This window comes from Protopterus annectens, chromosome 4.part1, assembly GCF_019279795.1.
Source record: "Protopterus annectens isolate FY-2018-M chromosome 4.part1, PAN1.0, whole genome shotgun sequence".
In the NCBI taxonomy this organism is placed as follows: domain Eukaryota; kingdom Metazoa; phylum Chordata; order Ceratodontiformes; family Protopteridae; genus Protopterus; species Protopterus annectens.
In genome coordinates, this window is record NC_056734.1 from 563,744,683 (window position 1) to 563,769,114 (window position 24,432).

The 24,432-nt window shown below is 44.9% G+C and overlaps 1 protein-coding gene across 1 annotated transcript in view; it reads right to left on the minus strand.

The window, feature by feature from the left end:
• The window catches only part of LOC122801252 (eukaryotic translation initiation factor 4 gamma 1-like), a 2,968,223-nt gene that overhangs the window by 2,364,578 nt on the left and 579,213 nt on the right, over positions 1-24,432 (minus strand). Inside the window, exon 5 of the mRNA XM_044070804.1 lies at positions 21,707-21,853. Coding sequence (XP_043926739.1) covers positions 21,707-21,853 — 147 coding nt within the window. The remainder of the gene's footprint in view (positions 1-21,706; positions 21,854-24,432) is intronic.

The window sequence follows — 24,432 nt, forward strand, 5'->3', positions numbered from 1 at the left end:
TCAGCTAGTTGAATAAAATGCTGCTGGCAGTATGTTTAAATTCAGTGGCTGCTGAGATACTGTAAGCTCTTTACAAAATATTACAAATGTAATGTGTTTACAGACCTATAATCTAAAGAATGCTAGGGCTTGCCATTTATACTTTTCATAACCCCTATAGTTCCAGAGATGTGAACATCTGTTTCAAATGGACAATTTGATTGCCAAAAGGCTTGGGCTCTGCCCATTGGAAGTTGCACTGCAAAATTCCCCAAGTTACATTTGAGTGAATGAGTTAAATTGATAGTGTCCCCTAGAGAATTCTTCACCAGGGGAATCAGGTGCCAAGTAATCCTCCTCTTGGGTAACAAAATCCTTAGACTCAATTTGAGATGAAGGGATTAGTCAGATGAGGTGGTGTCTAGATTCAACCAGAGGGTTGAGACAGGAAGTTGAGGTTGTTGAAAGGCCTGAAAGGCCTTACATTTTGGGAGAAAACTTCCCAGTCAGTAGAATGTGGTATAGCAGAGTGCTTATTCTCATTTTCTCGAGAGGGCCTGAGATTTAACAGGCTGCATGGCCGACAGAGTGGTGGGAAAGGGAACAGAAGGCCCATCAGAATTAGGGAGCCGTGGTCCCCTCTCACCATCAGGCACTGATGGCTCTCAAACCTCAGCAGACAGAGGATTTCTGCCAAACTGGCTTTCAAAAAGGTTCCCGGCTCGGAAGGTAAATCTGAGATCTGAGTCTCCGGGCTCTCGCTTGCCTCGAGACTTGCAAACATCTGAAGTGCACAAAGTGTTTCAGGCCTACCTCTCTTGGGGAGCTCATCTGACGGACCTCACGCATCCTCCATATCCAAGGTCAGGCGGAGCCTCCGATTCTCTAAATATATTTTCAAGGAAGATAAACTTGTAAGGGACTTGGGAACAAATGATTGGCAAATAGTTCTAATAATCGTGCTCTTCCCCTAAGCAAAAAGCACTGTTCATGAGTGCCCTTGTGTGGAATCTGTCTTCCACAAGCACACTTGCCCTTCCTAGAAGTTATGAAAAGCTGGAACAGTAAAATGCTAACAATGTTGTAAGTAATCAACTTATCTGTAAGCGGACAGTCGAACAATGAACCAATGGTAAACACCTCTAGCTGGCAATCTGACTATCACTGCATCAAGAAAGTGATTACTTGGTACATGCAGACATCACATTTATAGCAGACTGTTTATGGCACTAGCATGCTATGTCACACGTACCCCTAACTGAAGACTTTGGTATACTGGCTGGATGCATGGTGCTGCAGGCAGCCATATCCCTACTGTAATGAATACTGCAACATGAGAACAGGAGAACATCAGAGGTAATAGCCTTGCACAACCATTTGGAAATTTCTGACACTGTCCATTACCACCTTCACAATACAACAGATGCAAATATCTGAAAGAGTACTAGAACGGTCTGTGGATACTCAAGGTCTAAAGTATCCTCTCTCCTCCATGTTTCTGCTCAGGAAAGAAAATGGAGAGATGGACAGTTTAGCTTAAATGTATACCACTATGCATAAAAGGTTTAGTTCTAAAAGAAATCATCTCCCTGTGGGAAATGACAGTGTGGCTCACCATGCAACTCTGATACACTAAGAGGTCATAGCACTCAGTAAAACTGCTTACATGTTAAGAACATAATGTCAGCCAGGTTAGCTGGCCAAATGGAACACGTTCGCTTCTCCAACATATTAAGTCAAGGAGGTGGGCACTGGTCTACTTGAGGGCCTCTTGTGCAAACAAAACCCTTCAAAAACATTTTGACACGAGACCACTGAAACCAGGAGGATCCATGGGAATACATGTTGAAATGAGATAAATGAACATTGACAAAGGAAGAAAAGCTGTAGGATAGTAGCTATTTTAGTAGCAAACAATAGTAGCTCAAATATTTTAGTACGATAGAACTAGCACTGAATGGGTGCTAGTTATGTTGGCATCAACTAGAAAACCTTCATATGTACTTTCTAATAGAAGGCTTTCATGCCTCCATTACTACCTGCTGCAAAGGTTTAGTAAAAGGATGTCCAAAAAGAATTAACACCTTATCACCCAGGCAGTCAACTGACAATGTTGGGATGCATTCTTGTGCGATTAGATCCAGCCTTTGAGGAAGCTTGTGGTAATTGCCCCTGGCCTTTTCCAAAAGGGAGAAAGTATAGTTGTGTACACTTGCCATAAGTGTAGATGTTAGGGTGTATTCACGGTTGCAATCACCACATTTGGGTTATCCCTGCCAGGGTGGCCCTTGGCAGCCCAAAATACCAGAGGCTTAGTATTTCTGCGTTGGTTGCTGTCACTTCAGGACTGACGTCAGGTCGCCAGTAGTATAAAGTAAGGCAGCAGATGCCATTACATCAGTTTTTCTTGCCCTGTGAGGAGCCCCCAAGTGGGAGCCAGGTTCTGGTGGAAGAACCCCACCAGTATAAAGTAAATACCAAAATGTCCCTTGTAAGGGGAAAAAATAAAGAGGGGGATAGAGGGAGGGAAACCGGGACTGCAACAGTGAATACACTTGAACATCTACATTTATGTCAAGTGTACACAACTGTACTACATTCGTGTTTCACTATTGCAGTCATATGTGGGTTGATCCCCAAAGCTGAGGAAAGGGGTGGAGGCAGTCAAGGAGACTAGGGGATGGCTAGGATGCCCTGCAAGACTTCAGTGGCAAACCCTGCCCTGGAATTGAAGATAGGCAGGTGTTATTGTTTGTTGAAAGTGTCAGATGTACAGGTGGCAGCCTCCAGGATGTCACTGGTGGGGACTCCTCTAAGGAAAACCAGAGAGGTTGAGGCTGCTCTGGTGGACTGAGTCCTGACCCCTTAGAGGGAGGCTTTCCGTGTTGCTTAGAACAGAAATGGATGCAGTGCGCTATCCATTTGGAAACTGTTTGGAAATGGCTTTGCCCTCTGCCCCTGCAGCAGAGCTAACCAGCAATTTATCAGACTTTCTGAAGGATTTAGTCTTGCCTAGATAGAATCTGAGCTGTGTGTGCACATCTAGAGTGTGCAAGAGCCTTTCCCCGTTCTTCTGTGGGTTAGGGAAAAAGCTGGGCAAATGAATGGATTGGTTGAGAGCCACACTGGACACCACTTTGGGCATGAAGGATGGGCCAAGTCCTGAGGGAAACCATGTCAGCATGGAAGATGAAGGGCTCCACAGCTTGTAGCTCAGAGAGCTTCTGCTTGAAGTGATGACCAGAAGGAAAGCTGTCTTCCAGTAGAGAAATTTTAACTGTTGAAGATGCTGGTTCGAAGGGGGGGGGGGGCAGGTTGAACTTTTCCAACTAAGTTAAGGTCCCAAGCTGGGGTAGGTGCTCTGCTGGGTGGCCTCAAGTTGCTAGCCCCTCTTAGGAATTGTTTGAACAAAGGGTGCGAGAAAAAGGGCTGCTCAGTGGGAGAGTGAGCAGAGAAATTTTAGAGAGGAGAGAGACCACTGTGTAGCAAGGTCAGCTAAGTAATAGAGGATGGGAGGGAGGGCTGTGTTGCATCAGCTCCCTTAGCCCAAATCCAGGTGCAGAACCTTTTCCATTTGTCAGCATAAGACTTTCTAGTGCTATGGCATCTGGCCTCATGTGTAACATCTAGAAGCAGTTTAATTAGGTTGGCAGATTGATCAGTGGTTAGGGAATAAGCCAAGCTGCCAAATTGAGGGTCTGCAATTGGGGGGTGCATGAATTGTCCTTCCCTCTGGGTCAGGAGGGCTGGGCACTGAATGAGATGCCATGGTAGCAGTGGTGACAGGCTGCACAGCAGTGGGTACCACTGCTGCTGAGGCCGGTCTGAAGCAATAAGAATTGTCCTTGGTTTTTCCTCCTTTATTTTGAGCAGTACCCTGGAGAGGAGGGGTACTGGCGGAAAAGCATAGATACTGACCCAGGGGAAGGACAGAGCATCCACTTTCCAAGCAATGCAGTGATGCTCCTTGGTGCATAACTTGCTGTGCTGATAGTTGGGAGTGGGAGGCAAAGAGGATGACCTTCGGGGTGCCCCAGTTTTGAGTTATTAGGGTGACTGTTCTTTTGTCTAGCTGCCACTCGTGCGGGTCAAGTAGTTTCTGCTTAAGTGGTCTGCCAGAGAGTTGAGAACCTGGCAGGAATTGCGCTAGAAGGTGGAGTTGTATGGTAGAGGCTGCGTGCCAAAGGGTCATGGCCAGCCTCCAGAGAGTAGGAGTGAGTCCCTCCCTGTTTGTTGATGTACCACATCACAGTGGCGTGTTTTGCTCAGGAGAGCCCTTGGAGAGAGAAGGGGCCTGAAAGTGGTCAATGCATGCTGCACAGCTTAGCATCTCTTTTTGGTTGATGTGCAGATGGATTTGCTGTGGGCTCCATTGGCCCTGTATGCACCTGTCCAGGTGTGCACCCCAGGCATAGTATGTCTGTGGTGAGGGTCTGGGCAGTGGGGGGGGGGGTTGGTGAGAAAGGTAGTCCCTTGTTGTGTGAGCATGCTGCTGCCCAAAGAAAATCTTTTGAGGCAAGGTACCGTGGGTATAAGAGTTTCCAAGTCTTGAGTGTTGACACCAAAGGCTTTTTAGGTACCACTGAAGTTTACTCATATGTACATATGGAATGAGTAGAATGCGAGACGCCATGAAACCCAGAGCTTGAAGGATTTTCCTTGTAGATAACTGGGGTCTGGTGGCTAGCCGAGAGAAGTAGGCAGTCAGGTAAGTTTGCTTCTCTGGTGTAAGGAATGCCATCTGGGATGCTGTGTCCAGGCTTGCTCCCAGGAATACAATTCTTTGGGTGGGTACTTGTTTGAATTTTTTTGTTAAATGTGTACCCAAGGGAGGTCAGTAGGGACTTCACAAAGGCCAGGTGCTTGGGCAGCTTTTCCTGACCACCTGAATTAGGCAGTCTAAGTATAGGTAAATTTGGATATTCCTTGTCTGCAACAGGCAATGGGCCAGAGGTAGGCATTTTATGAAAACTGTGGGAGCAGTAAACCCATCTGACACAGACATCCTTCAGAAGGGTCTCAGAAACTGATAACTGGTGCCAGAACCATGGCCTCAAGTTAAAACGCCAAAAAATGCATAGTCATACCCTTCGGGAAAAACAAGGTTACCCCTAATTACCATATAGGTGGCAATCCACTAAGCACAGAAGAGGTTATCAGGGATCTGGGGACCCAAGTTGACAGTAACCTTTCATTTGACACTCACGTTGCCAAAGTAGTTAGGAAGACCTTCTACATTGCCCACCTGATCATGAAGGGATTCACATCTAGATCAAGGGAGGTAATCGTTCCCCTGCACTCATCACTCAGACCAATGATAGAGTACAATGCCCCATTCGGAATGTATCTGACCAGACACCTGCAGCAACTGGAAAGGCCCCAAAAGTTCAACAAAAGGAGGGTCTCAAAAATATGTCTTATGCTGCCCGACTGAAGGAACTCCCGCTCTATTCAGTCGCTTACCATGTGCTCAGAGGTGACCTGTGCTTGACATACAAGGCCATGTCCAACCCGGAATTAACATGCTTCACTTCAAAAAATCTAAATCCATCAGAACTACAAGGGCAAGAGACTTAAACCTCAACACAGCTATTAATAGGACGTGCTGGAGGGACAGATTCATCACCCAGAGACTCCCTATGCTGTGGAACAAAATCCCGGTACATGTGAGGCAGAGCACCTCGCTGGCCTTGTTCAAGAGAAATCTTGACCAATGGATGGGAGATCGCAGGTATACCCCAGGGATAACCTCTGTGTCACTGCTTGACAGAGGCACAGCAAAATAATGGGCATAGTATCCTTCAAACTAAAGGGGTGACAAAAGCCACAAAACTCTGGGCTAGGCTTATAAATGCCCTAGGGCAGATAGCCTAGTATGAACCTACGAACCTAAGAGAAGTGCAAAAATCCTGCCCTGAAACAGGCATTTCCTGCATGATTCCCGATAGGAATGTGGAGGTAGGCCTCTTGCGTCTAGGGTGACTAGCCAAGTATCCTTGGACAGCATGGGTAGCAGTTGCTGGAGGGTGTGCATTTTAAATTTGGGTATCAACAGGAAGGTGTTTAGAATAGATAGCTCGAGAATGGGGTGCCAGGTGCCCTCTTTTCTGGGAACCAGAAAAAGTCTGGAGTAGAAACCCTGGCCTTTGTTCTGCAGGAACGTGCTCTACTGCCCTCGGAGAGCAGGGAAAGGACTTTCTTTTGCACCTCTGCCCACTGGTTTGGAGGTAGATCTGGGAACCCTTTTCAACTTGACTGTGGAAGGAAAATTTACATCCCTTGAGGACCCAGTGGTCGTTGGTGACGGTAGCCCAGGTGCTTGCGTGAATGTTTTCCTACTAGGGGTAAGTGAAGATGGGCAGAGGGGGTTGGGGAGGAGTTCTTACCATGAGGAGGGGGTGGCTTAGAAAGTACAGTTTTGTACCTACCATAAATGTAGATGTTCGAGGATCCACATTGCTGCAGTCCTAACTATTGGGTAGTCCGCTGTCCAGTCGGCCCGAATACCAAAGTATATGGCTGACGTCGGTCAGGGCGCATTAGACTGACGTCAGTACGTCAGGGTACTAATGCGCATGACCGACGTCATATCCTCAGTCTTTTCTTGCCCCAGATGTCAGAAGACCCTAAAAAGACAAGGCCCAATATACCTGCACCAAAAATATGTACAATATATACAAAATTATCAGCATATAACCTCACCTACACAACCACCTCTAAACACAGAGGGGAAGGAGGGAGGGTAAATTGGACTGCAGCAATGTGGATCCTCGAACATCTACATTTATGGTAGGTACAAAACTGTACTATGTTCTTCATTCCACATTGCTGCAGTCCTATTGGGTAGAATCCCAAAGCAGAGGTAAGGGAGGCTGGCAAATCATAAGGAAGTAGGAGCTGACAACATGCCTTGCAAAATAGCTGTGGCAAAACCAGCCCTAGACTTAGAGTAGAGAGGAAGGTGATAATGCTTAGAGAAAGTATGCACTGAACTCCAAGTAGCTGCCTCCAAAATATCCTTAGTTGCCACCCCCCTTAGGAATGCTGTTGAAGTGGCAGTAGCCCTAGTGGAATGAGGCCTAATCCCAGCTGGAATCTCCTTGCCATGATGGGAATAACAAAAGCAATGCAAAACCCAATCCACCTAGAAATAGTTTGTTTTGACACAGGCTTGCCCTGAACTCAAAGTAAAAGAAACAAACAACTGCTGAGACTGCCTAAAATCCTTAGTCCTGCTTAAATAATAACGCAATTGCCTGTGTACATCTAAAGTGTGCAAAATCTTTTCCCCTTTATTTTGGGGTCTGCATAAAAAGTAGGCAAATGAATAGTTTGGTTTAAAGCCACACTAGAAACCACTTTAGGCATAAAGGAAGGATTAGTACGTAATGATACCCTATCCTTATGGAAAATCAAAAGGGCTCTACTGCCATAAGGGCCTGCAACTCAGACACCCTTCTTGCAGAAGTAATAGCCAACAGAAAAGCAGTCTTCCATGACAAGTATTTCAATTCAGCAGTAGCCGCAGGCTCAAAAGGTTGTAGAGTAAGTTTTTCCAACACAAAATTGAGATCCCAAGCAGGAGTAGGAGCTCTACGTGGGGGTCTTATATTCTTTGCCCCTCTAAGAAACTGCTTGAACAAAGGATGCGAAAACAATGGTGGGTCACAATCATAGTGAGCTGAAATTGCTGCAGCATGAATCTTAATGGAAGAGAAGGACAAACCTTTGTCCAATAACTCAGTAAGATATTGAAGAGCCACACTCAAATTAGGCTCAGAAATCTCTAAATTCTTTGCTGTACTCCAAAACAAAAATCTCTTACATTTTTCTGCGTACACTTTCCTTGTACTAGGTCTTCTAGCTTCCATAATCACATTTAAAACTTGAGGAAGTTGAGACCTGCTGTGTTTCAACACAGAATATGCCAGGCTGTTAGATGAAGAGAGTGAAGCTTGACATTGAGCAGATGACCATCCTTCTGAGATAACAGATGTGGAATCAAAGGTAAAGGCCATGGAGGCTTCCTTACCAGACTCCTTAGTAGTGGGTACCAGTGTTGCCGAGGCCAATCTGGAGCTATTAAAATCATCCTTGGCTTGTCTTGTCTGACCTTTAAGAGCACCTTTGGAAGAAGAGGCAGAGGTGGAAAGGCATACACATGAAGATTTTTCCAACTGAAAGACAGAGCATCCACTTTCCAAGCTGTGTGATGAAACCCTTTGTGCAAAACTTTGGCAGCTGGTGGTTTAGTGGAGAAGCGAACAGATCTATGTCTGGAGTTCCCCATGACACTGTCAATTTCTGAAATACATGAAGATCCAGTTTCCACTGTGGGGATCCATGATTTGTCTGCTTAACACATCTGCTAAGGAGTTCTGTGCTCCGGCAGAAACCTTGCCTGAAGAGTTAATTGCAAGCTGAGCGCAGTCTCCCATAAAATCATTGCTTGCCTGCATAGAGGATAAGAATGTGTTCCCCTTGTTTGTTGATGTACCACATGACAGTTGTGTTGTCTGTTAGAATCAACACCTGCCCTGGAAGAAGTAACTCCTTGAAAGCCATTAATGCAAACTGGACTGCTAACATCTCCTTCATGTTGATATGTAGATGCTGTAGTCTGGCAGGCCACTTGTCTTGTATCCACTTTCCATTTAGATGAGCTCCCCAAGCAATGTCAGAGGCATCTGTCGTTAAAATCTGACTCGCCTCTGGCCGGGTCACAGAGAGTCCCTTGTTTAGGTGACATTCCTGAGCCCACCACAAAAATTCTTTTTGAAGGCAAGGTATTATTTGAATGACAGTGTCCAAATCCTGGCAGTGCTGTGTCCATACATTTTTGAGATACCATTGTAGCTTCCTCATATGCAGTTTGGCATTGGGAAGCACCAGAATACAAGATGCCATGAACCCTAATGCTTGAAGGACTGTCCTTGCAGTCAGCACGGACTGATGAGATAGTTGATGGAAGTAAAGTGATAGACTCTTTTGTTTGTCCGGGGTTAAAAGGCCATCTGGGCTGCTGTATTCAGTCTCACACCCAGAAAGCACATGTCTTGAGAGGGTACTAGACTGGACTTTATTTCGTTCACAGAATACCCTAGGCATCTTAGCACTGCTATAACATATTCCAGATGCTGTAGAAGGTCTTCCTTTTCTTGAGCCAGAATCAGGCAGTCGTCCAAGTAAGGATAGATTTGAATTCCTTTTAGCCTGAAGTAAGCTATCACTGGAGCCAGAACCTTTGTGAATACTCTGGGCGCAGTAGATAAGCCAAAGGGCAATGCAGAGAACCGATAATGAGAATTTCCAGCTCGAAAACGCAGATACTTCCTGCAACTTAGTCTTATAGGCACATGAAGGTAAGCTTCCTTGAGATCTAAAGTTACCATCCAGTGATCTTTGCCCAGCAGAGGTAAAAGCTGTTGTAACGTCAACATCTTGAACTTGGGAATGTCCAGATAAGTGTTGAGGATAGATAAATCCAAAATTGGTCTCCACGTGTTCCCCTTCTTTGGTACTAGGAACAGGCGAGAATAAAATCCTAGGCCCCTTTCTGATACAGGGACTGGCTGAATGGCCCCTATCTGGAGTAACTGAGAAATTTGCTTGTGAGCCTCTATCCTTTGTGGAGGAGGAACGTCTGGCATGCCTTTGAAAGCGGGCAATGTATGGAAATAAAACCTGTAACCGTGGTGAATGATATCCAACACCCATCTGTCTTGAGTAATTAAATCCCAATTTTCTTTGAAAAGAGACAGTCTTCCTCCCAAAGGAGCTGCCAGACGAGAATCTACTGGCAGCTGAAAAGGAAGGTCATTGGGTCTGTTCTGAAAGGACTGACCCCTGCCCTCACCAGAAGTCTGAGCAGGTGAACTCCCTGTTCTAGGCCTAAAAGAACCTTGAGCTCTGCCCCTACCACGTCTAGACCTACCCCTAGACTGGGAATCATAAGCAGGATATGTCCATCCCTTAGTAGGCCAATTTCTACTAAACTTGGTGGCTGCACCTGCAAAAACACTTTAACAGTTTGCATAGACTTAGCTTTGTCCTCCATTTTCTTTAAAACTGCTTCCACAGGCGAACCAAACACATCAGACTGTAAAGGAGCATCCAAAATCCTTGTCTTAACATGCTCAGCTAAATTCTGATCCCTCAACCAGGCATGCCTGCGAAGAACAGAACTAGTGGCAGCCACCCTCGAGGAGGCCTGTACAGCATCAAAACCACATTGCAAAGAATGCTTACCCACTTGTTCAGACACATGAACTAAATCCAGCAACTCTTTACACTCAATACCTTCCGCCAAAGCATCCACCTTAGATTTCAATTGTGAAAGGAGATAATTTTGATATTTTAGCATGTGAAACTGACAATTCAACCCTCATGGCTAAAGTGGAAGAAGTATACACTTTCTTTCCCCATCTATCCAAAGCCCTTGCCTCTTTATCAGTGGGAACAGGGTTTCTAACAGAGGCCTTAACACCTTTAGGTCCCTGAGAAACAGTCTCGGGTCTGCCCTAGGACTCTTAAAAGATACTTATGAGCTTCAGGCACCCTATAGTACCTATCAGGTTTAACAGGAGCAGGAGGCAAGGAATCAGGGTTCAGGAAGCCTCTGCAAAACATCTTCTACCACATTCAACACAGGAGGTATAGCTAAGGGCCTATGCTGGGGTAAAACAAGAATTCCCTAAGCCTTTTCCTAGAATCAGAGTAATCTTGGCCTTCCCATTTAAAGTGCTCCCTCATGGAATGCAGAGTCTCTGAAAATGAGAAATCCTCAGGAGGAGAAGCTGTAGGAGTGGAATCATCCACATCAGAATCAGAATAAGGAGGATACTCCTGCAAGTCTTCCGCAGAAGACTCAGAAGCCTCTGAACACTGTTCAAAACTCTCAAACTCAGGTTCCACCCTAGGCCTCTTATCAGGAGGGGGCATAGAACCTCTAATCAGAGTAATCAAATCTTCTGCCATTTTAAGCATATGTTTCTTAGGCACAGAACCTGAAGTGCTAGGAGAAGCCCCCACTGAAGCTAAACTTGGCCTACCTCACAAAGAAGTTTTGGAAACAGAAGGAGAGGCTCTAACTACCTTGGGAAGAGAGGGAAGAACAGTTACCTGAGAAGCCCCCTCAGCCTGGCCTACCTCCTGAGAAGGCACATCCTGCAACAGTAAAGTCTCTGCCTGAGACTCCAAAGAAACTCCTGGCAAAACCTCTGGCTCCACTGAGCCTTCTAAAGAACCGGCGTCTGGGACTGCGGTTCATCAACCCTAGGCTTCACTGTTTTGTCCTTGCGCTTTTTGAGAAGCGGGCGCCGGAGCATCCGACGGCATTTTATAATTACGCTTCCCAAACACTAACCTGGCACAGTCTAACCGTCTCTTAATAGTGCGTTTGTTAAATCTAGCACAAGAGCGGCATCCAACAACGTCGTGCTCAGGCCCTAAACAAGGTATACACAAGGTATGGTAATCCCTATGAGGTATCCGTTTCCCACAAGAAATACAGTTATTCACTTTTTCTGACATCCGGTTAAATACTGAGGCAAGAAAAAACCAAAATGTTCCCCAACGGGGTACTTAGCCAACTTTGATTCGGTCTGAAACTCCGACTTCAGAAAATTTCAGAACGCCAACCTGCACTCGCAAAACTGCTTCTGCATCGGACCATGCGGCAAAAAAGACTGAGGATATGACGTCGGTCATGCGCATTAGTACCCTGACGTACTGACGTCAGTCTAATGCGCCTTGACCGACGTCAGCCATATACTTTGGTATTCGGGCCGACTGGACAGCGGACTACCCAATAGTTAGGACTGCAGCAATGTGGAATGAAGAACATCTCCCAGTTTCTGAAGTGGCCGTTTTGATCTCCGCATTCCCTGTGGCTGCTGTCGGGGGGGGGGGGGGTTGCTTCCACAGGTTCTGGGTTGAACTGGCCTGGTGGGAGCAGGAAAGGACCAGTGCTTGTAGGGGCAATGCCCATTGAACCTGGGTGGCTGGACCTGTAAGAAATCCTTAACTGTCTGCATAGGTTTAAGCTTTTTCTTCCATCTTTAAAACCTCCTCTGCCTTAGTTCCAAATAAGTTGTCTTTTTGCAAGGATGCATCCAACTATTTAAATTTAACATGGTCCGGCAAGGGCTGTTCCTTAAGCCATGCATGGCTTTTAAGGACATAACTGGTGACTGCTGCCCTGCAAGAAGCTTCTATGGCATCAAAACCAGTGCAAGGTGTGTCTAGTTACTTGACTTGCAGAATGCATTAACTTTAGATTCCGCACAAGCAGGAAAAGACACTGAAGAGTTCCAAGGTATATTGCTGAAAGTTTGGCATATGGAATGGGCAATTTAGTGCTCCGATAGCAAGAGTAGCAGAGGTGTATACTTCTCTACCTCATCTGTCTAGTGCTCAGGAATCCCTACCCGAGGGGATGGGATTCTTTAAGGTGGCTAATTCCTTTAGTACCTTGAGCAATTGGCTCAGTCAGTAGTAGGATTTAAAAAAAAAAAGGGGACTAAGACAAGTCAGGTTTTCTGGGTGCAGGAGGGAGGGTGTCAGGAGTCAAACTGGATCCCAGAAAAACAGTCCACAACATCCAGGACTGGGGGGGGGGGGGGGGGGGGCAGGGGTCTGTGCTGTGAAAGATCTAAGAATTCCCAGAGTCTCTTTAGACTGAGGGTAGTCCTGACATTCCCACTGGAAATGCTCCCTTAAGGTGTGGTTTCCCCAAAGGAAAAGTCCTTGAGGGAGAGGATGAAAGAACAGAGTCTGCTGCATCAGAATCCTCATAAGCAAAGAGGGGTTGCATGTCTTCATATTCAGATGAATCAGAGTCAGACTCCTGTTCAGACAAAACTACTGGGGAAAGGTCTCTTGACGGGGTAGCTTGGCTTCCTCTGATCAGCATAAGGTCATGCACCATTTTAAGCAGAGACTGAGGCAAGGAAGCAGGTGCCGGAGATTGGGTCAGTTTCTTGGCTGTGGTTCGTACCCTGGACCTTAGAAAAGTACAGTTTTGTACCTACCATAAATGTAGATGTTCGAAGATCCACATTGCTGCAGTCCTTACACTTGGATAGTCCGCTGTCCTCGGTCGGCCCGAATATCAAAGTATAAGGCTGACGTCGGTCAAGGCGCATTAGACTGACATCAGGACGTCAGGGTACAAATGCGCATGACCGACGTCATATCCTCAGTCTTTTCTTGCCTCAGATGTCAGAAGACCCTAACAAGAAAGGTCAAAACCCAAAGACAACAAAACCAACAACCAACCACCCTAGCACTAATAATATGTACAATATCTACAATATACACAATATTTACAATCCAACCCACACAACCGCCTCTAACTACAGAGGGGAAGGAGGGAGGGTAAATTGGACTGCAGCAATGTGGATCTTCGAACATCTACATTTATGGTAGGTACAAAACTGTACTATGTTCTTCATCTCACATTGTTGCAGTCCTTACACTTGGGTAGAATCCCAAAGCAGAGGTAAGGGAGGCTGGCACAACTAAAAAGCAGGAGCTGCCAAAATGCCCTGTAAAATAGCAGTGGCAAAACCAGCCCTAGATTTAGAGTAAAGTGGAAGGTGATAATGCTTAGAGAAAGTATGCACAGAACTCAAAGTAGCTGCCTCCAAGATATCTTTAGTTGCCACCCCCCTTAAAAAGGCTGTTGAAGTGGCAGTAGCCCTAGTGGAATGAGGCCTAATCCCAGCCGGAACCTCCTTGCCATGATGGGAATAACAGAAAGCAATGCAAAACCCAATCCACTTAGAAATAGTTTGTTTTGACACAGGCTTGCCCTGAGAACTCAAAGCAAAAGAAACAAATAACTGCTGAGACTGCCTGAACCCTTTAGTTCTGCTCAAATAATATCGCAACTGCCTGTGTATATCCAAAGTGTGCAAAATCTTTTCCCCTTTATTTTGGGGGTTTGCATAAAAGGTAGGCAAATGAATAGTTTGGTTTAAAGACACACTAGAAACCACTTTAGGCATAAAGGAAGGATTAGTACGTAAAGATACCCTATCCTTATGGAAAATTAAGAAAGGCTCAACTGCCATAAGGGCCTGTAATTCAGAAACCCTTCTCGCAGAGGTAATGGATAACAAAAAAGCAGTCTTCCATGATAAATATTTCAACTCTGCAGTAGCTGCAGGCTCAAAAGGTTGTAGAGTGAGTTTCTCTACCACAAAATTGAGATCCCAAGCAGGAGTAGGAGCTCTCCGTGGGGGTCATTCTTTGCCCCTCTAAGGAATTGCTTAAACAAAGGATGAGAAAACAATGGTGGGTCACAATCATAGTGAGCAGAAATTGCTGCAGCATGAATCTTAATAGAAGAGAAGGACAAACCTTTGTCCAGTAACTCAGTAAGATATTGAAGAGCCACACTTAAATTAGGCTTAGAAACATCAAATGCTTTTGCTGCACTCCAAAATAAAAATCTCTTCCATTTATCTGCGTACACTTTCCTTGTACTAGGCCTTCTGGCTTCCAAAATAACATCCAAAACTTGCTGTGGAAGCTGAAACCCTCCAGGGTTTAAAACAGAATATGCCAGGCTGTCAGGTGAAGAGTGTGAAGTTTGACATTGAGTAAATGACTGTTCTCCTGAGTCAGCAGGTGTGGAATCGAAGGTAACGGCCATGGAGGCTCCCGTACCAGACTTCTCTCAGTAGTGGGTACCAATGCTGTCGAGGCCAATCTGGAGCTATTAAAATCATCTTTGGCTTGTCCTGTCTGACCTTCAGAAGTACCTTTGGGAGGAGAGGCAGAGGTGGAAAGGCGTACACATGAAGATTGCTCCAATTGAATGAAAGAGCATCCACTTTCCAAGCTGTGGGATGAAAACTTTTTGTGCAAAACTTTGGCAGCTGGTAGTTTAGTGGAGAAGCGAACAGATCTATGTCTGGAGTTCCCCATGACACTGTCAATTTCTGAAATACATTAGGATCCAATTTCCACTCGTGGGGATCCATAATTTGTCTGCTCAACACATCTGCTAAGGAGTTCTGTGCTCCCGGCAGAAACCTTGCCTGAAGATTTAGCTGTAAACAGAGCAGTCTCCCACAAAATCATTGCTTGTCTGCACAGAGGATAAGAATGTGTTCCCCCTTGCTTGTTGATGTACCACATGACAGTTGTGTTGTCTGTTAGAATCAACACCTGCCCTGGAAGAAGTAAATCCTTGAAAGCTATTAATGCAAATTGGACTGCTAACATCTCCTTCAGGTTGATATGTAGATGTAGAAGTCTGGCAGGCCACGTGTCTTGTATCCACTTTCCATTTAGATGAGCTCCCCAAGCTTTGTCTGAGGCATCTGTCGTTAGAATCTGACTCGCCTCTGGCCGGGTCACAGAGAGTCCCTTTGTTTAGGTGACATTCCTGAGCCCACCACAAAAATTCCTTTTGAATGCAAGGTATTATCTGAATGACAGTGTCCAAATCTTGGCAGTGCTGTGTCCATACATTTTTGAGATACCATTGTAGCTTCCTCATATGCAGTTTGGCATTGAGAAGCACCAGAATACAAGATGCCATGAACCCCAAGGCTTGAAGGACTGTCCTTGCAGTCAGCCTGGACTGATGAGACAATTGATGGAAGTAAAGAGAAAGATTCTTTTGTTTGTCCGGGGTCAAAAAGGCCATCTGGGATGCTGTATTCAGTCTCACACCCAGAAAGCACATATCCTGAGAGGGTACTAGACTGGACTTTATTTCGTTCACAGAATACCCTAGGCATCTTAGCACTGCTATCACAGTGTAGATGAAGAAGCTCTTCTTTTCCTTGAGCCAGAATCAGACAATCGTCCAAATAAGGATAGATCTGTATTCCTCTTAGTCTGAAGAAAGCTATCACTGGAGCCAGAACCTTCGTGAATACTCTGGGCGCAGTAGATAAGCCAAAGGGCAATGCAGAGAACTGATAATGAGAAGTCCCAGCCCGGAAACGTAGGTATTTCCTGCAACTTAGCCTGATAGGAACATGAAGGTAAGCCTCCTTGAGATCCAGAGTCACCATCCAATGGTCTTTGCCCAGCAGAGGTAAAAGCTGTTGTAACGTCAACATTTTGAACTTGGGAATGTCCAGATAAGTGTTGAGGATAGATAAATCCAAAATTGGTCTCCACGTGTTCCCTTTCTTTGGTACTAGGAACAGGCGAGAATAAAATCCTAGGCCCACTTCTGACAGAGGGACCGGCTGAATGGCTCCTATTTGGAGTAGCAGAGACATCTGTTTGTGAGCCTCTATTCTTTGCTGAGGAGGAACGTCTGGCATGCCTTTGAAAGGAGGCAAGGTATGGAAATAAAACCTGTAACCTTGGTATATGATATCCAATCCAATACCCATCTGTCTTGGGTAATTAAACTCCAATTTTCTTTGAAAAGTGCCAACCTTCCTCCCAAAGGTGCTGCTAGTCGAGAAGATTCTGGCAGCTGAAAAGGTAGGTCATTGGGTCCGTTTACAAAAGGACTGACCCCTGCCCTCACCCGAAGACTGTGCAGGTGAACTCCCTGTTCTAGGCCTGAAAGAGCCCTGAGCTTTGTCCCTACCCCATCTAGACCTGCCCCTAGACTGGGAATCATAAGAAGGATACGTCCACCCCTTAGTAGGCCAATTTCTGCTAAACTTCGGAGGCTGAACCTGCAAAAAATCTTTAACAGTCTGCATAGACTTAGCCTTGTCTTCCATTTTCTTTAAGACTGCCTCAACAGGCGAACCAAATAACACATCAGATTGTAAAGGAGCATCCAAAATCCTGTTCTTAACATGGTCAGATAAATTCTGATCCCTCAGCCAGGCGTGCCTGCGAAGAACAGACCCTGTGGCAGCCACCCTAGACGAGGCCTGTACAGCATCAAAACCACATTGCAAAGAATGCTTACCCACTTGTTCAGAGACATGTACCAAATCCTGTAACTCTTTACAGTCAATACCTTCCGCCAGAGCATCTACCTTAGACTTCAACTGAGACAGTAGATAGTTTTGGTATTTCAACATGTGAAACTGGCAATTTAGAGCCCTCATAGCTAGGGTGGAAGACGTATAAACTTTCTTTCCCCATCTATCCAAAGCCCTAGCCTCTATCTGGAGGAACCGGATTTTTAACAGAAGCCTTAACACCCTTAGGCCCCTGACTAACAGTTTCTGGGTCCGCCCTAGGACTCTTAAAAAGAAACTTATGAGCTTCAGGCACCCTGTAATACCTATCCGGCTTAACAGGAGCTGGAGGCAGGGAATCAGGATTAAGAGAAGCCTCTGCAAACACATCCTCCACAACATCCAGAACAGGAGGTATAGCCAAAGGCCTATGCTGGGGTAAAAACAGAAATTCCCTAAGCCTTTTCCTGGAATCAGAGAAATCCTGGCCTTCCCACTTAAAATGCTCCCTCATGGAATGGAGGGTCTCTGAAAAAGAAAAATCCTCAGGAGGAGAAGCAGAAGGAGTAGAATCATCCACATCAGAATCAGAATAAGGGGAATACTCCTGCAAGTCTTCACCCAAGACTCTGAAACATCTGAAGCCTGCTCAAAACTTCCCAACTCAGGTTCCACCCTAGGCCTCTTATCAGGAGGGGGCAAAGAACCTCTAATTAAGGTAATCAAATCTTCTGCCATTTTAAGCATATGCTTCTTGGGCACAGATCCTGAAGAACTAGGAGTGACACCAACTGAAGCTAAACCTGGCCTGCCTCTGGGAGAAGCCTTGGAAACAGAAGGCCTAACCACCCTAGGAAGGGAGGGGAGTACAGTAACCTGAGAAGCCCCTTCAGCCTGACTTGCCTCCTGAGAGGCCACATCCTGCAATAACAAGGTCTCCCCCTGGGCCTCCAGAGAACCCTCCGGTGGAACCACCGGCTCCACCGATACCTCTAAAGAACCGGCGTCCGGTACGGACGACTCGTCTACCCTGGGCTTAGCTGCTTTATCCTTGTGCTTCTTTGAAGAAGCAGACGCCGGAGCATCCGACGGCATAGTGTAATTGCACCGCTTCCCAAAGACTAACCTGGCACAATCTAACCTTCTCTTAGTGTGCTTATTGAATCTAGCACAAAAGCGACACCCAACAATGTCATGCTCAGGCCCTAAACAGGGAATACACAAGGTATGATAATCTCTATGCGGTATCTGTTTCCCACAAGAAATACAGTTATTCACTTTTTCTGACATCCGGTAAACTACTGAGGCAAGAAAAATCAAAATATTCCCCAACGGGGTACTTAGCCAACTTTGACTCGGTCTGAAACTCCGAACTCGAAAAATTTCAGAACGCCGAATGGCACTTGCAACGCTGCTTCTGCATCGGGCCATGTGGCAAAAAAGACTGAGGATATGACGGTCATGCGCATTTATACCCTGACGTCCTGATGTCAGTCTAATGCGCCTTGACCGACGTCAGCCTTATACTTTGATATTCGGGCCGACCGAGGACAGCAGACTACCCAAGTGTAAGGACTGCAGCAATGTGAGATGAAGAACATCAGGAATGGAAGGAAAAGCAATTTCAAAACAGACAATCTCCAAGTGGATAGGAAATTGCATTAGATTCCGTTACTCCTACCATGGGAAGAAAACTCCAGAAAACATCAGGCCTCACTCTACAAGGGCTACAGCCACTACCACAGCTTTTTTACGAGGAGTGGCTACCAAAGACATTTAGAGGCTGCTACTTGGAGCTCCGTGCATACATTTGCCAAGCATTATAATTTACCCTTATACTCCAGATCCCGAGCATGTTTTGCCACTGCTGTTTTGCAAGGGATCTTAACTACACCATAATCTTATTTCTCCTCCTCCCCCAGTTTGGCTATGGTATTCTACCCATTTGTAAGGACTGCAGATACATCCTTGAAGGACATAGTACAGTTTTGTACCTACCATAAATGTAGATGTCCGATAAGCATGCATCTGCAGTCAGGATTACCCGCCCTCCTTCCCCTCTGTGGTACTCCTAGGGTATTTGCCCATCTTGTAGCTAGCTGGGGGAATCTATTATGGTGTATTTGTTTGTATATATGTACATGCTTATTTTGTTTGCTCTCTACTGTTTGGAACCATTTGCATTTATCCAAATTTAGCCTTCCTAGAGGGCACCTGGCATCTGGGGCAAGAAACACGGAGGAAAATGGCGTCAGCTGATGCCTTTATACCCGAAGAACTGCAGCTATGACGTCGGGTGAAGTGCGACATCAGCCGAGGCCAGACCCAGACTTTGGAATCCGGCCGACCGAGGGGCTGCCTGACGACAGGACAACCCATTTGTAAGGACTGCAGATGCATCCTTGAAGGACATCCAGCAAGAGTGGCTTTTCCCTTGCCTCCCAAGAAGACCCCCCCCCCCCCCAACAGCCAGAGGAAGTGGCCAACATCTGGTCCATAGTGGCTTTAAATGCTAAAGATAGATTTGGGGTAAAAGTGGAGTGAGGTACAAATGGCCAGACCAAGTCATCCACCTGAAGCTGGAGCAAATTGCTAACCTGGTGTGGTGACAAAGGCTTTTAACTTTTTTGTGGATGGAAGGAAACTGTGGGTCTGGTAGTTTTGGTTACACAGGTAAGCTAAAAATAGTGCCTCTTTCAAGGGGAAAACTAGCAGTAAACGTCTGTCAGTTTTCACAGAAAGAATAAAGCACTTAACATTATGCAAGCCCACCCCCAAAAAGTAAAATATACAATTTCTACAGATAAAAAAAGGTTACTTTATAAAAGTTAAATTGACGGGGAAAATAGAGCTCCCATTTAAAAGTATGGCAGTCTCAGTCAATTAAACTACTAGCTTTGCCATAACTTCCCTGAAAAGAAAACATCTTAAAAATGAAGTTTTTGGAAGAGGCGGACCGCATTTAGTTGTAAAAATTTATTTTGGAATGGAAAAAGGTAAAAATTAGGTGTAATTGATTTTCCACACAGAACAGGGTAGTTTAAGATTACCTGACTTGAAAGGATACTTCAGAGCTATACAGTTGAGGCTCATTTACACAAGACAAGCAGGTGACAAACCAAAATAGAAAGGGTGGGTGTCAAGAAACAGGGTGTGTGCAAGACTTCTGAGTTTTCTGCAAGGAACTGCCTCTGAATGTATGTATAAATTAGCAGAAAATATTCCAAGAGCCAAGCCAATACAAGAAAGTTACCAATATGAATGATGGCAAAGAGGAAAAGAAAATAGTAAATGCTGGAATTTACTGGAGAAAGTTAGTTAACTAGATGGGACAGTTAAGAGGCTAGGATGAGGCACAGCAGATGTCTGGAATGTAGACTGGACAATGCCTCCAAAACGAAGGACAAGATATAGGCAAAGATCAGCTCTGGTAGTTTACTGAATATGAAACAACTTACTAATTGGCCAATTAACTTTTGGTTCTGGCAAGCCCTGTGTTCCTGCACCTTTTCTGGACTCAAAAAACCTCTTAAACTACTTGTTAACTTCACATGATGGGTGCACACTCAAATAGGGCATCCTCTGGTGGGGAAGTGAAGAAAATGGTTTGCAGTGGCAGATTCAAAATTTGAGACCTAAAAAAATAGTTTTCCCCCTGCATCTACAGTACTAGAACCACGTTGATGGTAAGGCTTTTCATTGTTCTAGAAGGGGACCCTTGACCAAGTATGGCAACTGCATGGATTATAAAAATGCATCCTTAACCTAACATTAATACATTCTGAGAAAGGGGTTTGGATACAAGGATCTGCCCAGTCCTGTCTAAAAGCTGTTAGATATCCATTGAAGTTTGCAGAGTTATTCTGCTTAACTTGGGTAGCCACCATGGAAGCTCTGGGTCATGGACAGATGCCAAACATCAGCTTATTCTCTAGCTTCCTTCTGCAGAAGAACTGAGGATATTGCTCATTTCAATTCAGGCATAGTGCAACGCCCTTGGAGAGGATTCGGGACTGACTGTACAATCGACAGATTGACAGCCTCGTGAGGGGTCGATTGTGCCAGAGCCTTCAATGCTGGATGAGAAGCTCCCAAAGGACTTGGACAATACAAGAGTATAGCAAGACCAAACATGTGCCTTCAACATTTAGCAAATCCGGACAAACTATCCAACTGTCCTTGGGCTGAACAGTACAGAGACTGCCAGTTGTGCTCCAGTTCTAAACTTTTCACAAGGTAACAATGAAAAATTTGTAAGGGATAGTTTCCTTGCACCCAGGACAATTACCTACTTGAACTCTGAAAAAGCATCTAAACTGGCTGGAACAGCAATCGACTTACAAGCAAGAAAAATTCTGCAGGGTATTTAAGTGAACTCGAGCAGGCTGAAGCACTGGAGTAACACCATGCACTTAATACTACTGGAAAAATGAAATTGCACCATGCAATGACCTTTTCTACCAATGTCTTGATGAAAGGGCATCGGCTGGAGCCAGGGGGAAGTACCAACTTTTGGAAGCTGTCAGACTTTGGCAGGTGGGAATCCCCAAAAGCTGCAAAAGCAACAGTGAATACTGCAATATGTATTAACTCTAGCTCGCCTATAAAAAAAGCTGTATACCATCACATGTAAAAGTTACTAAGCCTGTTCAGTAAATGGCTTACAGTTCAAAAGAAAATATGATTTAGGCTTTTATTCTTTTATGCAACTACTTGCCAACATATGGACCAGTATAGATGGGTGTATTAAAACAAACAGATGTGAAAGCTCTCAAGCCCAATCCAATGATTCCTTAAACAGAAAAGCTAGATCAAGTGCAGAAAATTCTCACCTGTCCTTGGATGTAATAAGATGGTTGTGAACCGTATGTAAGCTGCTGTGGAATCATGGTGAAAACAGGTGTCACAGCTCGGGCTTGAGGATTACTCTGAACTCTGGAAGTGCTGCTAGGGGGTTGCGGCCGGTTTGGGAAGAACTGCTTTAAAAGAAAAAAATCAGTGAACTGATTAAAGGACTAATGACAAATTCCTGTTCAACACTTAATATTTTGTAGATGCAGTCACCTTCAATTGTCCAATTACACCATCAACATTCTAAAGCAACATACCAGATTGAAGTGCTCAGACTAAAGCTGCAATAGAATTCTTATAAACAATGCTTTAGAAAGGAAAAGTACTTAGCAGCATAAAACAGACCACTTCAAACAGGTAATGCATCAGAGTACTTAAGCAAATGCTGAAATAGCAAATGAAAGACTCAAATATTCTCTTCCACAAGACAGTTTAGCTATCCACTACATAGAAAATCTACTGGTGCTCATCTTTTCTAATTAGGCAATGAAAGTTTAAACACTCAAGCTACAACTAAACACGATGGCAGACGAAAATGAGTGCTTCCCTATACATAGTACTCCAAGTAAAAGCTCCGCTGAACTTTCACATCTCAAATTATACAGAAGAGAATTTCCCAAAATCCCATTAAATTTCATTTAGCCCCAAAATGTTATGCATTAAGTCATGCAAAGCCGAAATAAATGAAGGGGAGTAAGACTGTCACCTGTTAATACATGAAAATACAGATATTCTAAGGAGAGAAATATGCTGGAGAAATGTACAGAGAAAACTTGCCTTAAGTTTCTAATAGAAAGCTGCTTCAAAAGCCTGTACTGGGGGGTTAGCCAAGTTCTCCTACAGGTGAAAAGTACAGTTTTGTACCTACCATAAATGTAGATGTTCGAGGATCCACATTGCTGCAGTCATAACCTGTGGGTAGTCCGCTGTCCTCGGTCGGCCCGAATACCAAAGTGTTAGGCTGGTGTCGGTCATGGTCGCTCAGGTCTGACGTCAGTACGCCGTGGTACTAAAGCGCATGACAGACGCCATATCCTCAGTCTTTGCCCCAGATGTCAGAAGGCCTAAAAAAGAAAGGCCATAGCCAAAAATAGAAAAATACCCAATCACCAATATAGAAACAATAGTTACCCCACAAGCAACACAGCCACCCCAAACTACAGAGGGGAAGGAGGGAGGGTAAATTGGACTGCAGCAATGTGGATCCTCGAACATCTACATTTATGGTAGGTACAAAACTGTACTATGTTCTTCGTCTCACATTGCTGCAGTCATAACCTGTGGGTAGAATCCCAAAGCAAAGGTAAGGGAGGTTGGCAAAATCAGAAAGCATTAGGAGCTGCTAACATGCCCTGTAAAACTGCAGTGGCAAACCCAGCCCTAGATTTGGAATAAAGAGGGAGATGGTAATGTTTAGAAAAAGTGTGCACTGAACTCCAAGTAGCTGCCTCCAAAATATCCTTAGTAGCTACTCCCCTTAAAAAAGCAGTAGAAGTGGCAGTCGCCCTAGTGGAATGAGGTCTGATTCCAGCCGGAACCTCCTTACCATGAGAATAACAAAAAGCAATACAATGGCCAATCCACTTAGAAATAGTTTGTTTTGAAACAGGTTTTCCTTGTGAACCCAAGGCAAAAGAAATGAATAACTGTTGAGACTGCCTGAACCCTTTAGTTCTGCTCAAATAACGTAACTGCCTGTGAATATCCAAAGAGTGCAAAATTTTTTCCCCTTTATTTTGGGGATCAGCATAAAATGTAGGCAAATGAATAGATTGGTTTAAGGCCACATTTGAAACAACTTTAGGCATAAAAGTAGGGTTAGTACGCAGGGATACCCTATCCTTATGAAATATCAGGAAGGGTTCAACTGCCATTAGAGCCTGTAATTCAGATACCCTTCTAGCAGACGTAATGGCCAACAAAAAAGCAGTCTTCCAAGACAAAAACTTCAACTCAGATGTAGCTGCAGGTTCAAAAGGAGGTAAAGTGAGCTTTTCCAACACAAAATTGAGATCCCAGGAAGGAGTAGGAGCTCTACGTGGGGGTCTTATGTTCTTTGCCCCTCTAAGAAATTGCTTAAACGAAGGGTGAGAGAATAATGGTGGGTCACAGTCATAGTGAGCAGAAATGGCTGCAGCATGAACTTTTAGAGAGGAAAAAGACAAACCCTTGTCTAATAATTCTGTAAGATACTGAAGTGAAACACTCAAATTAGGCACTGAAACATCAAAGCTCTTTGTTTTGCTCCAAAGAAAAAATCTCCTCCATTTATCAGCATAAACTTTCCTTGTACTAGGCCGTCTGGCCTCCAAAATGACATTCAAAACTTGAGGAAGCTGCGACCCCCCAGTGTCTAGAACAGAATACGCCAGGCTGTCAGATGCAGGGACTGTATCCTGACATTGAGGAAATGATTGCTTGCCTGGGACAAAAGGTGTGGAATTGATGGCAAAGGCCAAGGAGGCTCCCGTACTAAACTCCTCAGCAGAGGGTACCAGTGCTGACGTGGCCAATCTGGAGCTATTAGAATCATGCAAGGCTTGTCCTGTCTGACCTTCAAGAGCACCTTGGGAAGGAGAGGCAGAGGAGGAAAGGCATAGACGTGAAGGTTGTTCCAACTGAATGATAGAGCATCCACTTTCCAAGCTTTTGGGTGAAACATCTTTGTGCAAAACTTTGGCAGTTGGAAATTTAGTGGAGAAGCGAA